Here is a 15,683-nt window from a genome sequence, read left to right as displayed (position 1 = left end):
GTTAGTGATAATAAAGAAGAGGTACACCAAATCCGAGAACAACAGAGCGATATCGAAATCTGGCACCGAAAATTAGGACATTTGAATCCAAGAGACATGTTAGAATTGGAAAAACGAGGTATAATACCGAATTTGAAGGAAAAAAGCCATAATCTGAATTGTGATGTATGCTTGAGAAGTAAGCTGACCAATATACCATTTCCTAAAGAATCTAATCGGTCATCCAAACTATTAGAGATCATTTACTCTGACGTGTGTGGCCCAATGAGAGTCGAATCTCTTGGGAAATCAAGATATTTTTTGACGTTTACGGACGACTACTCAAGATATATAGAAGTCTATTTCTTGAAATACATAAAATAATTTTTAACAAAAAACAAATCCGACTTCGAAATGCACTAAAAAGTGTAAAATAATTTCTATTTCATTTATACCAATATTCCATAGCTATTAATAATATATACTTAATCGTTAACTAGGATACCAAATACATTTCAAAGTTTTCGGAGGCGGCGCAAAATTAAAAACTTTTCCTCTACTAGGAAAATCCTAACTCGGGCGTCGGCAACCTATGATAAATGACCCTTTTGATAATTTCAAGTAAACAATATTCAACGGGAATCAACATACACATTGCGAATTAACTATACAGGGTGATCCTCTCGCTAGGGGACACAAAGGAACTGGCGACAATGAATCCCTTGACCGCACCATGAAGACACACAGAGTCGTCTCAGCCTGGGTAGGTCCCCGATGGTACGTGACAATACGAACCTCTTTATGGTGCGGTCAAGGGGTCCATTGTCACCAGTATTCCTTTGTGTCCCCTAGCGAGAGGATCACCTTCTACTGCAGTTCACGAGTGACCGCACTAACTCGCGCAGTTCACTAGGTCTAGGGAGATTTTTAATAGCGTGTGTGATTCCCCTTTACAGCTTGCTTCTTACTTTGCGTTCACATCATTTTTTTTTCGAAAAATAATAGTAATTTCATTGTATCGTGAAACTTTATAATATCATCACCGGTTAGCAGTTATCGTACGTCATATATTTCTGCCCACCATTTATATGATCGCAAAGTATAATAAGAAGCAAGCTGTAGGGGGGAGTCACAAACGTTATTAAAAATATCCCTAGACCTAGTGAGCTGCGCGAGTTAAGTATGGTCTCTCGTGAATTGCAGTATAGTGCATGTACATCAGGAGTGCTGCCAATTTCTGATACAATCGTTAAAATTACAAATGTTTTCAGCCGGACCTATAACGTACAACTTATTAATTACCAAGTTTGCCATACCGCAATCAAATCGTTATTGGCAGCATCGTTTGTTCGGGTATTTTTAATTTTGCGCCGCCTCCGAAAACTTTGAAATGTATTTGGTATCCTAATTAACGATTAAGTATACAGGGTGTTACCTGTAACGTTACTCACGATTTTTTACCCACTTGCAGCCATTTGGCAAAAAAAAGTTTAGAACAAGAGTTGCAGGGTATGAAGTGCACAATAAATATCAGTAAAAAAATGTCAAAAACAGTTTATTTTGGTGGCTAAATCAAGGTCACCTTGGGCTTTACGAATAGGAACACATATTTTTTTTTCTACCATATTGTAGAGGACATCGAGACGAATTCAAAACACATATTACATGATATTTGATACACATATTACATCGTATTTGACTCTGACAGTGTAAACATTATTTCACCCCGAAGAGATTACTGTAAACACGCGTAATGTAAACACGCGACTAGAACATAAGAAAAACGCACTTTATTTAATTACATGTTCGAAATGCATTCCGCCTTCTGCTAAATACTTCACATTTCCACTTTTGTAAATCAAGTAATATGTTAGTAAAAATATCATGTAATATGTGGTTTGAATTCGTCTCGATGTCCTCTACAATATGGTAGAAAAAAAAAATGTGTTCCTATTCGTAAAACCCAAGGTGACCTTGATTTAGCCACCAAAATAAACTGTTTTCGACATTTTTTTACTGATATTTATTGTGCACTTCATACCCTACAACTCTTGTTCTAAACCTTTTTGGCCAGATGGCTGCAAGTGGGTAAAAAATCGTGAGTAACGTTACAGGTAACACGCTGTATATTATTAATAGCTATGGAATATTGATATAAATGAATAAAATAGAAATTATTTGACACTTTTTAGTGCATTTCGAAGTCGGATTTGTTTTTTGTTAAAAATTATTTTATTTCACACTTTTTAGTGGAACCAATAGTATTTGTAGGATAGTGTAAGGTGATTTTAGGTTTCTGTTGCTTAGCTAATAACCATAAAGTTTCCCGAATTTAAGTTGTTAATAAACAACAGATTTCATAAATTTTTACGAGTGAGATCATCGCGGATATACAGGGTGTCACGCGACTACCTCGACAGCCGAAGAAGGATGATTGCTGAGGTGATTCTAAATAACTTTTTCCTTTGCCAAAATGTTGGTTCGTTTTCGAATTATCAACAAAAACCACCGACCAATTCGAGTGCGTACAGCGCGCGGGCTCAGGGACTGCAATGTCGGCTACGAAAACCGGGCCTGACGTAGGTCGCGAACGAACAGCTCGGCACCCCGTTGGCATAGCACAATAAAAAAACTGAACTGGTAGAATATTTTTAGTCGTTTAAAATGAATACGGAACCTAATCTCTTGTCGCCTGTCATAATGTAAAAAAGGAAAGTCCAAGCATTCTAAACAATAAATAAAAATGATTGAAATGGAGTAATTAATAAACGCTTGAATTGGAGGCTACGTTAATGATGAAAAATTTGAAAACAGTTTAAATGAAACTTTCGCATTCGTTCCTGAATTAACCTGCTACGCTGAAAGCAGATAATTGTCACTGGGAAACGAGGAAACACGTTCGGTAGAACAGCCCTTTTCATGATCGGGCCAGTGAACGGCCCTTATTTATTGCACTTAGATATGAGTAATAGACGAGGTGTTTCCTCTTCGAATGTTCAGAATCGACACAGTGACTTAGCGGGAATTATTTGCTTTCAGCGTTGCAAGTTAATTTAGAAACGAATGGGTAAGTTTAATTTAAATTGTTTTCAAATCTTTCATCATTAACGTAGCCTCCAATTCAAACGTTTATTAATTACTCCACTTCAAATGTTTTCATTTGTTGCTTAGAATCCTTAGAATTTCCTTTTTTACATTATGACAGGCGACAAGAGATTAGGTTCCGTATTCATTCTAAACAACGACTAAAAATGTTCTACCAGTTCAGCTTTTTTATTGTGCTATGCCAACGGGGTGCCATGCCGTTCATTCGCGACCTACGTCAGGCCCGGTTTTCGTACTCGACACTGCAGTCCCTGGGACTGCGCACTATACGCGCTCGGATTGGTCGGTGTTTTTTTTTGTTATTAATTCGAGAACCAAGCCTTAACCAACATTTTGGCAAAGGAAAAAGTTGTTTAGAATCACCTTAGTAATCATCCCGCTTCGGCTGTCGAGGTAGTTACGTGATGCCCTGTGTATCCTACTAAATATGAAAGGTTTTATCGCGAACGATACATTCCTGGCAGAGTAACATGAAGGAATAGATTTTTTGCTATAAGGGTAGTTATTAACAAATTCCATAAATTTTGGCAAGTAAGATCATTGCGGATATATCTCCTACTAAATGTGAAAAGTTCCATCGCAATCGGTACATTCCCTGCAGCATAAACGTCGGAAGATATAAATGAAGTATTGAGAATGAAGTATTGAGATAGGAATGAGAAAATACAAAAATTGTTTTGCTGGACCAATCGGGAAATATACGTCTCGCGGTAATCGGTGAAAAATGTAAATCAAGCATTACGTTCATTGCAAAAAAATCGTTAGCAATGAAACAATGCAAAATGTCTTTTTGACAAGACAAAGTGGGAGAAATACTCTACAAGACGCAAAAAGCTTCATTCCGATTGGTCCATCCGTCTCGGAGTAATCGGCGAACGTACGCCGCGCGTACATGAAATAGTACGTTTTTTTGCAGTAAAAAGCGTTCGGAGTGAAAAAATATAAAATGTTTTTTTAACGGGACCAATCGGGAGACGTACTCTACCAGATGCAAAAGGTTTCGTTCCGATTGGTCCATCTGTCTCGGCGTAATCGGTGAACATACATAAAAAAAAAAAACACACATCGAATTGAGTATCCTCCTCCTTTTCGAAGTCGGATAAAAATATCACTTATATTAATATTTAAAGTAGAAATATGAGTGCACTGGTCATAATTGAAATCAGACGAAACGTGAGTCTGACAATGAGAAATACAGATTGATCTGAAGTACGATGCGAAGAGCTTCGCAATCGATTGGGCGTTGTTTGCCCTAACATTGTTAAAATACATGTCGGTGGGAAGGCTGAAGGTCCTGCGTTGACTGTTTACATAACTCCAAAAAGGCTTAGTATTATTGCAGGTGTACATTAATCTTTCAGTGTTGCGTATATATGACCTATGACAATTTTCAGATAAAGCTTCGCACTCCACACGAAGTTTGGAGAAAAGAAGGTAATCCTCGTACAAATTGGTTTGTTTATAAACTCGGTGAGCACGTTTCTTCTGGCGAATAAGCCTAACAGGTTGTGGGGAAAACCATTTGGGAAATGTAGAATACCTAACATGAGTTTTGGGTATGTAAAGATCTATTGCGTAGTATAAATGATAGTATTCCAGTGTAGTTGCCTCGATTGAAGTTATATCTATAAGTTACGTAATTAACAGATGATGAAAAGGATGGTGACTCCGTGTACAACTTAATGAACAAGGCAGGGTGATATAGGTCGCAATGAAGTAAAGGGCTGTCTGATAAGATAATTTCAGCTAGGTTGTCACTGGTAAAGCACCAGTCAAGGGAGGACCCACAATGATTATAAATTTGATTTTTTTGGGCTAATTGTAAGCCACAAAGGTTATCGATTAAATATTCAAGGGATATCGCTACACTTTGAATAGCGCCAGGATCAATATTGATCGAACGATATTGATCGTTCCACGTAACGTGAGGCAAGTTGAAGTCACCTAGTATATAAACACGATCGGCAGGTTATTGATCAATGATTTCAGTGACACTGTTAATGAAGTCAAGATAGAGGGAAGGAGTTGAGGCAGGTGGAAGATAAAAAAAATGGTAAATGTTAATTAGAGAAAAATTCTAACAAATATGTGTACAATATGAGAATTCTTTACGTGGATACATGAGCTACGAAAAGAGCTTTTTACGGCTATTAAGACACCACCACCCCGTGAGTGGTTGCTAGTGAAACTAGATCTATCATAGCGAAGAACATTATAGTTAGAAAGGCCAAGTTCTGAGGTTGATATACCAGAGTGAAGCCATGTTTCCACAAGAATAATCAAATCATATGCTGGTGTATAACATGCTATTTCTCGTTGCAGATCCTGTATGTGTATCTGGTACGAAGTCTTCTTACATTTTGATAATATATTAATGGGCTGAGTCGGCGTTTTTTGGATTACGAGTAACGAAGACAATTCTAGGAACACCACGAATGTAACGGATTGTCTTAGAAGCATCGTTCAATTCTGTTCTTAAATTATTCAAGAACGCACGCTGTTTCACCGTTTGATCTTGCGTGATCCTGGCCAGCCCCTGATATTTTGATTTGTTCTTCAAGATAGATGGAGGTATCTTCGAAGATTTAAAAGTGACACAAATCGGTCTGGGTTTGTCACCAGAAAAATTTCTGCCAATCCGCTTAATGTGTAGGTCATTGTTGCATGTTTCCGGTTGAATCTTACGAAAAATGGCTTTACAGGTCGATGTATCAGAGGTGGAATTCTTCTCAGGAACGTTGAAAATAATGAGATTATGTGATCTTCTGTTCCTTTCCATTATTTCTTTAATGATATTTTTTTCTAAGTTGCTCATGGTTACTTTTAGATCGTTTACTTTGGTGTTAATATTTCCCAAAGTGCAATTTAAAATTTCAAAACTTGATTGAAGAACCTTTAGCTCGTTTTCAGGCTTGTCCAATTTGGGGTCTAAAATTGCACTGATTTTATCAAGAAGAGAATCGTTGCCATCGTCTATTGGAGACACTGTTGGGGTAGCAGTGGTTGTCAATTCGTTGCAATCCAGAAGTTTGCCTGGTTGCCATGGATGCGAATAGCCCAAGTAAACATAATGTTCCCCGGTGTGATGATATTCCGCATGATGAGCAAAAGACTGGATTGGTGACTGAACTAGAACATCCCTTGCGTGTATTTCTTCGCAGGTGCCATAATTTCAGTTTCAAAAGTGACAAAGTCCACTGACTGTTAGAAGAAGGATAGTCACTGAACGGCTCTTGTTCCACTCGTTCAAAAACGTAAACACCAACACACCAACACACAGAGGTGCGATATAAATATTATTAAATTTTATTTAGTATAAATCTCAATTTTTGAGCCAAGATTGTCAACCCAGCGGGCCCTCGAAGATTCGATAGTCCCGGCTTCTATACTTGCCGTCACCAGAGTCCATAACTGCGAAAAGAATAGTTTTTCGTTCTTTCGTGTGCATCGTCGCTCTGATTGGCTATACTCCCACTCCCCTACGCTTGCGCACAGCGCTGCACCCACGCCAAACAGCATCATTTGGAGCGTATAACGAGTATAACGATTTTTTACTTATGTGTATCATTCTGTATTCTTCCTATTCAACCGTACTATTGTTTCACCCGGTATATTAAACTCGATTAGCGGAGTGGGAGTTTCGAGGCTCGCTAAGTTCCTCCACCATCTTCCAATCTGCGCGGTTTAGTTATGAACTCTGGTGACGGCAAGTATAGACATCTTAATTCGTCCTAGTCATACAGTGAAAGTAGTGTATAATGTAAAAAATAATATGTATTTAAAGCACAGTATAAAATTTCAAAATCCCATCGAAATTATCCATAAAGAAAAAAATGAATGTTATTGATTTCTGTTTTTACTATTTAAACCAAATTGCAATTTCCTCGACTTGAAGCTAATTTAAAGAGAAATAAATTATGTATTTATTAATCTTACCTGGAGTTAACACTGGCAGGTGGTAGAGGTCTGTTGCACGGGTCCTCGAGGTCGCATTGGCTACGAAGAAACACTTCTAGAAGACCCATGAAGAGCATAAAAGATGAACCACCACATGTTGATGCTAAAGTTGGACCAGTCGACGGGGTTAATGGGCAATTGCAGCTCATCTGGAGCATTAATAAAAAAAACTCAGCAAGTTAAAACTTTATGGTACTTTCAAAATATAATACAATAGGAAAGTTAAATTGTTAAAGTTTAATCAAACTGTCGTTGATTGGCAAAAATAAAACAGAGTAAAATTCAATAAATTAAAAAATGGTGGAAGTTGAACTGTTTCGACGTTGGTTGTAAACTGAATGAAATTTTAATTATTAAAGTTTTTTTTTATATGCTTTTATGTTTAGTATTTTATTGTTTTAGAGATCATATTTCGATAAGACTGTGTATTAAGGTTTTATTTTCTAGTTATTTTTATATTTGGCTTATCTCGGGAATAGTACCACACTCTTATTTTGTTCAAATTTCATATATATATGTATTAGGGTAGGAGTGACGTAAATATAAAGTGTCAACGTAGGGAAAGTTTTACGTGCCAAGATATAAAAAAACGCGAAAACCGATCATTTTCACCTTTCTTTTTGGGAATTCTCTTCAAGAAGATAGCGCTTAAATCATTCAAATTGAAAAAAAAGAAACAACCTAACCCTAACCCTAACCCTAACCTAACCTAACCATCGCGAAAAATGATAAGGGTGGGGCGAAAGATGAGCAGACATTAGTGGGTGGATCGTCAAGTTAAGGGAGCAAATGGAGCTATCCAATACTGGAAAACCCACCTTTCATTTCCTCACCTTTACATGCTGTCGGTTGATTTCGCCGAGAAAGGGTAAAATGAAAAGTTAGGTTAGGTTAGGTTAGGTTGGGCCCGCGTGCCCTCCCGCCTCCTGGGAGAATTTTTCGCGGGGTTGGTTTTGTGGGGGTGGGAGGGCTCGCGGTGTACCCTTCCACCCCGGACGAAAGGAGCCCGGACCCCGGTCGGACCCGGGGGCGGGAGGGTGGGGGACCCGTTCTCAATCGGGGGCCCTTCTCCGTCCGCCGCTGGGGGGCCGGGTGACTCCGGGCGGAGGGTGGTGTACCCTCCCACGTGGGGAGTAGCGCTGGCCCCCGCAGGGGGGGTGCAGCGGAGCCGAGAGAGTCCCCTTGGAGGGTGGCCGGCCACGGCTCACCGCAGCCCAGAGGGGGACGACTCGGCGGGCCGCAGGCGCCCTATCTGGGCGCCATTGCACGTGGACCCGGGGCGTAGCCGGCACCGGAAGCCGGCGGAGCGAAGGTCAGCGTACAATCTTCCTCGCGGGCGGGCGGAGGGTTGCTCCTCCTCGTAGCCCGTGAGGAGATCTAGGCGCGGGGACTGCAGGCGGTACGGGCTGGGGGCCCAGCCGCTATTGCACGTAGTTCCCCCGCCATGAAGTCGGCACCGGGTGCGATCCCCGGTGTCGGCTGGGGGAATCCAGACTCCCCCGGTGAGAGGCGTTTCTAGCGCGCGGCGGGGGAGGTTCCGGAGTTATATCACTCAGGTCCCGGAGCCTCCCCTGAACGCCAGACGAGGTCGCCGTGGGGTTTTACTCAGTAGGAATCTGACACTCCCCTGCTGCCCTCCCCCAAGGGACGGCGGGGGATCTTATGTAAGATTTCCCCACGATAAATAAAAAAAACGGACCTGATCAAGTGTACTGGCTGGACGGGGAGGTGATACTCGGACGTGGCGCGTCTCTAGGTGGCGGATAGAGGAATGCTCGCCATGCACTTTTCCAAGTAGTGAAATAAAATAGCTCCCGCGGACCAAACACCAAGGGAAGGAAAACCCATTAAAACCTCCCCTGTGACTGGGGGAGAGAATACAGACATGGTAACCGTGCGTGGCCGTCTGGTGCGGGTAGCGAACCCGGAGTGCCCTAGCAATTATACCGTAACCCAGTGATCACGTCTCGCTGGAACGAGGGGCTTGCCTTCATCGGCCGGCCCGCGAGGATGACAACCTCTATAAAAATCCCAAGCCCCAAGCTGCGGTGCGCGGTGAGAAGGGCGTGCCCGGAGTAAGCGCCGGGCATGGCTAATGGGTGCATCAGTCTCTAGCGGCCAAACCCGGGGTACCTGGCGACCCCCTGGGTGTACTAGCCTTACCCGGCTAAGGCGGCTCTGCCCGGGTGGACCCACGGACCGAGTCACTCGTGGGAACACTATGGCTGACTTGAACACTCTAAAAAACACAGGACGGGATGATTTGGCGACAACAGCGACGGACCGGGACATGGAACAGGATATGGCGGTGCTGACCAGCACCGAGGGGAACGCGAACTTGTTCGCTGCTCCCCGCCCCCAGAGGGCTAGAAGAGGGGCCTTGCGACCCCGCGGAGGTAGGAGCTTCTCTGTTTCGGGGAAGGGAGCTCCGAGTTCGGTTGACAGTGGGTCAACCTCAGATGAGTCCTTTGTATCCGCTGCCTCACTGGACCGCCCGTCAAGGAGGGGGGGGGGGGGGGGGGGGCGGAAGACCAGGGAAAAGCTCCTCGCGGCGACAAGGGACGAGACAGGGGGCAATGACGAGAAGCGGGTCCTTGACCGCTCTATCGCTCCACCTCCCAAGCAAGGGGAGCATCCCCCTGCCTGAGCTGAGGAGCAGCTCGAGCTGGAGCTCTGCTACGAGCCTATGACGGCTCTGGCGGCGCAGACGCTCGAGCTTACACCTACGTCCGCGATGTCGAGCGGGTTGCCTCCGTTTCAAAGGGCCAGACCCTTCTGGGACCGTCCAGAGGTCCCTCCGGCTGACGTATTAGGGCCATCAATGTTGAGATGGCCAAACGAGCGGCGCCGGACAGTGCGGCTGAGGAGGTGGCGGCGCTGAGGCGTGAGCTCCGCTAACGGGACGAACTGCTGGCAAAGCAGGGTGAGCGGCCGCTCACCCTGGGCAAAGAGCTGGTGGAGGTGCGAGCCCGCTTGGGGATTGTCGAGGCCCGTATCTTTCCCGCCCCTGCCCGCTCTGATAAGCCACCTAGGCCGGCCTCACCCCTGGATGATCAGGTGGGAGCCAAGAAGAGGAGCAGGCCCGACCAGGAGGTGGTCATGGCGGAGTATGTTGCTTCTAAAGGAGGCGGGGTGGTTCAGCCCCCGAAGAAGCAGGGAGCGACCGCTGGGAGGGGGCGCAAGGCCGCCCCCAAGCCGAAGCCCGCCGGCAAGAGTCAGCCGGCACCAAAGCCCACGCCCCTTCTGGATGAGGGGAAGAAAATGGAGTCCCCCCTCGAGGCGAGGATGCAGGGTATCCAAGAGGAGACCCGTCTCGCCGCCGAGGGGGAAACTTGGTCCATTGTTGTGGGCCGTAAGGCCAAAAGGGACCTGAGGAAGGAGAGGGTTTCTGGTAGCCGAGTGGTGCTGCAGCAGGGGGCGAAGGCGCCCCCCAAGAAGGCAGCTGCCCCTACCCCTCCCCCGACAAAGAAGAGGGTTGCCAGGCCGCCTAAAACAGCGGCCGTCACCTTGATCTTGGCCTCTGAGGCCAAGACTACGTACGCCTAGGGGATGGCCACCGCCCGCGACAAGGTCGATCTCAAGACAATCGGGATCACCGTGATTCGGCCTCGGCGGGCGGTCACTGGTGGCCTGGTGCTCGAAATACCGGGCGAACAGCGCATGGGGAGGCCTTCAGGAGGTATGCGGGGGCACCGAGGTCCGGGTGTCTCGCCCCATGAAAATGGGCGAGATGAGGATTTCGGGCCTCGACGACTCGGTGTCCCCAACGGAGGTTGCGGCAGCCTTGGCCGCTGTGGGGGGTTGTGCCCCAGTCGTTGTTAAGGTCGGGGAGATCAGAATCTCCCCGGCCCGGCTGGGCACTGTCTGGGCAAAATGCCCTCTGACGGCGCATAATAAAATAGCTGCCTCCGGGAGGATCCCGGTTGGCTGGTTGTCAGTCAGGGTGGAGGCGCTGCCGGCGCGGCCTTTGCAGTGTTTCCGCTGCCTCGAAAAGGGCCATGTGAGGCAGCGGTACACATGCGTGGTGGATCGATCCGACCGCCGCTATGTTTGCGGCGAGTCGGCCCATAAGGCCGTCACATGCAGCGCCTCCCCGTTGTGCCCCTTGTGCACCGACTTGGGGCGACGTCGTGCGCCCCCAAGACCCGGAGGCCCAGTGGTAAGAAGAGCGCCGTTCAGGGGGGAGTAGCACCCTCCCAACAGGCGCAGCAGCAGCCAGCCAAGGCTGCCGCCCCAAGTAAGAAGAGGGGTGGCAAGTCTGCCACCCCAAAGGGAGATAAAGCTGTGGAGGCGGCCCCCTCTAATAAGTAATGGGGCCCATTGGGCATATAATTCAGGGTAAGCTGAACCAGTCGGCCAGGGCACAAGATCTTCTTCTGCACCACCTGGCCGAGTGGAAAATTGGTTTGGCAGTAGCCGCGGAGCTGTACAAGGTCCCCGATAGACACGACTGGTTCGGGGACGATGACGGCTCCATGGCAGTGATTGGCACCGCCTATGCCCTGCCCCCTAAGCTAATAGAACGGGGGCGGGAATTCGTATCGGTGCTGTAGTGCGAGATCGCGGTGGTGGGCGTGTATTGCCCGCCCAGTTGGCCCCTCGCGGCTTTTGAAGAGCGCTTAGGCTGGGTGGGAGACGTTGTTTCCCGTTGCTACCCCCGGCCGACACTCGTTCTCGGAGATTTCAACTCCCATGCCCAATCGCGGGGGTCCCCGAGGACTGACGCGAGGGGCGAGGCGGTACTCGAGTCGGCGGCGGAATTCGAGCTCCGGTTGTTGAACCGGGGCTTGATCAGCACCTGCGTGCGCGCTCGAGGGGAGTCGATAGTTGATCTATAGTTCGTTACTCCCTCGGCCGCACGCATGGTGCGGAGTTGGGTGGTAGTGGAGGAGGCGGAGACGCTCAGCGATCATCGCTACATTCGCCTCGGATTCTCCACCCCCGACCGCTGCGGAGATGGGCGCTGTAGAGGCTTGACAGGGACGCGCTGATGGCCGCAGCCCTCGCTGTGACTTGGCCGGAGCAACCGATCGGTCCGGTCGCGGATACAGGGGAGGAGGTGAAATGGTTCCGGGACACGACGAAGGCGATCTGTGACGTCGCCATGCCCCGTGCCAAATGCCTCCCCAGACGGGCCGCCTACTGGTGGTCGGGCGAACATTCGGCAAAACTGTAATGTCGCCCGACGCCAGTGGCAAAGGGCCCGTCGGAGAAGTAACCGCGACCCAGCGGGGGAGGATGAGCTGTACAGGTGCTATAGAGTGTTAGCGGTAGCCCTGCACCTAGCCATTAGAGGCCAACTCCCGGGCGTGGCAAGAGCTCCTCGGCTCTCTCGACGACGGTCCGTGGGGGCGCCCTTGTATGTGGGCAATGTGCAAACTGAGGCGTCCCTCGTGACGGAGAGCCTCGACCCCCAGTTCTTGGGTCAGGTGGTGGACACGTTGTTCCCTCGTGACGACGGTAGCCACCCCTGGCCCCCGCCGGTCCAAGTCGAATGGACCGACGACATGGGGGTCACGGAGGGAGAGCTGGCCGAGGCCATTAGACGCCGGGGGCTCGGAACACTGCTCCGGGCCCCGACGGTGTCCCCGGCCGAGCCTGGGTATTGGCCCTCCACGTTCTTGGACCGCGATTGAGGCGCCTCTTCAGCGCCTGTCATAAGGAGGGGGTATTTCCCTCTGCGTGGATGGTTAGACGACTGATCCTGCTAAAGAAGGAAGGACGGCCCGCGGAGAGCCCCTCTGCGTACCGACCCATCGTGTTGCTCGACGAGGTCGGGAAGCTTTTAGAAAGCGTGATAGCTGATCGCCTCGCCGAGCACCTATCCCGGGTAGGCCCTGATCTGGCCGAGTCGCAGTACAGTTTTAGACGGGAGCGCAGTACTATCGATGCGATTGACTCGCTGCGCTCCCAAAGCGACTCGGCCACGTCCCGGGGCGGAGAGGAGTTGGGCGTTTCTCTAGACATTGTGAACGCCTTTAACAACCTGCCCCAAGGGACGATAATGGGGGCACTTGTAGAACACGAGGTGCCCCCAGTACTGAGAAGGATAATCGGGGACTACCTACGGGATAGGTTCATCGAGTATGTGGGCCGGGACGGACGCACTTACAGGAGGGGCGTCGATGAGGGTGTACCCCAGGGGTCCCGTTTGGGGCCCCCATTGTGGAACGTGGGGTACAACCCAGCTTTGCGGGTCTTGGTCCCGGACGGTGTAAGCATCACGTGCTTTGCTGACGATATGCACGTGTTTGCCACCGACCGGGACTGGAGCAGGACCAGTCGTCTTGCGGAGATTGGCATGGCTGCCGTCGCAACGGCGATCCGGAGGCTGGGGCTACAGATAGCGCCCCACAAGACCGAGGCGATATGGTTTCACTCGCCTCGGCGTGGGGTTGCACCACCGCCCCAGTCTTGGATCCGGGTAGGTGACACCAGGGTCCAGGTGGGTGAAGGGTTCAAGTATCTTGGCCTCCACCTGGACAGCCACTGGCATTTTGAAAGGCATTTCGACCGTCTGGTCCCCCGATTAGACGGGGTAGCAAACGCCCTTGAGCGGGTGCTGCCCAATATCGGGGGGCCGAGCGAGAAGGTCCCTCTCCCCCATCGTAGATCGGCGGCTCCTTTGTGGAGTCGCTGGGTCGCATTGCACGCGGTCCGAGAAGTGGACGGCTTCGGGTGTGGCCCCAAGCATCGGCGGAGTTGGCACTTAAGGGGAGGGTCTAACCTTTGAGTTAGAGGTGGGGCGTAAACGCGCCAAGGGTGGTGGGGTCCCGGTGTGTTTGACAGAGGTCCCGGGGCTCTCCCTAACGCCCAGTGCAGGTCACCGTGGGAGTTTTAGCCGGTAAAAATCCGGCATTAACTTTGGCCTCCCCCTAGGGGTGCTAGGGGCGTCTTTGGAAGATTTCCCCCACGAAATAAAAAAAAAAAAGGTTAGGTTCGGAGTTGGAGGGTTATTTGAAGTAATTGGAAGAACGCAATAAAGAGAAAATTATGCAGTATCGCCTACAATCACCGGAACTTAACCCAATTGAAAAGTTGTAAGACGAAATAGACAGGATAGTTAGGACCAAGTGTTCAAAAAGTGCGAAACAGGTGTAGACAATGTTAAAAACAAGCTGGGAAGAAATTAAGATAGAAACATTCCAAAAACTTGTCGCAAAATTGCAGCAACTAGTATAAGCAGTTTATAGACCAGAAACAATATTTAAATAAGTCTATATCATTTAGTGGTGAAAATTGTATATATGTATTATGCATCTTATTCCTTTTATAGAAATCAAATGTTCGACAAATATAATTTTTATTAAAAAATACAATAATTACGTTATTGTAGTATAAATATAGTATTTATATGAATTTAGTAGCTATCCGGATACTTATTTTAAAAAAAAAAATGTCGTTTACAATTTTTTTTCTGAAAGTGCTCTATAACTCAATGGGTATATTTCTCCTAAGTATGAATATCATAATTATTATGCGTTTCTCTGAACATCGTGTCCCAAAAACGTGAATTACTTTTGCATGCTTCGCTGCTACTTCGCTAGAGGTGCCATTCACTCTTGTTGGGCCTTAAGGTTACAAATTATCTATAAGAAACAATCTCCTTTTCACAATTATATTCTTTTAAATGAATAGTTAAATACTTCTTTTATAATTTGCTTCTGAGTATCATGAATTTTTAAATATTTTTCATACTATAAAGTTTAATAATTAATTCTATCTGGTTTAAAAAGAAAACAAACAGACTGCAATAGATCGTAACCAAATTACAAACATAACAGTGTCCTTACATATTTGCAAGATTTTTACAACTTTCACGTCGTTTGCAGAGCATATAATTACTAGATTCAACTTCATCAGGATATGTAATTATATTATGTAAGATATTTTTACATTTTGTTTAGAATCAACATAAAAACAGGCGAAAAAATACAAACTGAATTACGATCGTGACAACACTCTTATACAAAGTGTTTCATGCAAATGGACTAAATTTAAGAAGGTTTAAAATGGTATAAAATAAAAAGCTGTCATTAGGAAAAATTAAGTGGTCTCGAATATGATGCATGTGTTACATGCAGATTAAAAAAGTTAAGATCAGTTTCGCTTTTTAAATGAAATTGTATATTTTCTTAAATGTCACTCGATGCAATTTGTTATTCTGTATCAAAAGATATTAAGTATTTGGGAGAAAAATTGATTATTTGTAAAAGATATTTTAAGGAGAGATTAAGGCTTTGATGTAACAATAAAAATTATTAGTTTAAAAAAGATTTCAATAATAATTCTGTATTATAAATTTACTAGACCTTTAAATTAGTAACAAATTAAATTTATAATTGTTTTAAAAGTTATATTACGTAGGCTTTCGCTAAAATATCTTTTCAAATAATCAATTTTCGACCCAAGTATTTTAATACGTATTTGTAAAGTCAAATAAAATCCGTTCAATAACATTTTTTCAAATGAAACTTAGTATTTTTGTTTATATAAATCAATTCTTTGAAATATTCTACATAAAATGGTATTATTTGAACAGCAGAATCTGGATCGATTGCGATTCATACTTACAAAACATATCCAAGGATATTAATCTAAAATTAAATATATAATTTTTAAACGAAAGAATTTCATATGTT

At 46.1% G+C, this 15,683-nt stretch overlaps 1 protein-coding gene across 1 annotated transcript in view; it reads right to left on the bottom strand.

The window, feature by feature from the left end:
• The window catches only part of LOC117605817 (glucose dehydrogenase [FAD, quinone]), a 67,731-nt gene that overhangs the window by 32,163 nt on the left and 19,885 nt on the right, over positions 1-15,683 (bottom strand). Inside the window, exon 2 of the mRNA XM_034327548.2 lies at positions 7,021-7,190. Coding sequence (XP_034183439.2) covers positions 7,021-7,190 — 170 coding nt within the window. The remainder of the gene's footprint in view (positions 1-7,020; positions 7,191-15,683) is intronic.

Source organism: Osmia lignaria, chromosome 2, assembly GCF_051020975.1.
Source record: "Osmia lignaria lignaria isolate PbOS001 chromosome 2, iyOsmLign1, whole genome shotgun sequence".
NCBI lineage: Eukaryota > Metazoa > Arthropoda > Insecta > Hymenoptera > Megachilidae > Osmia > Osmia lignaria.
The sequence above is the reverse complement of the archived record's forward strand: the minus strand, read 5'-3'. Positions and strand labels throughout refer to the sequence as shown.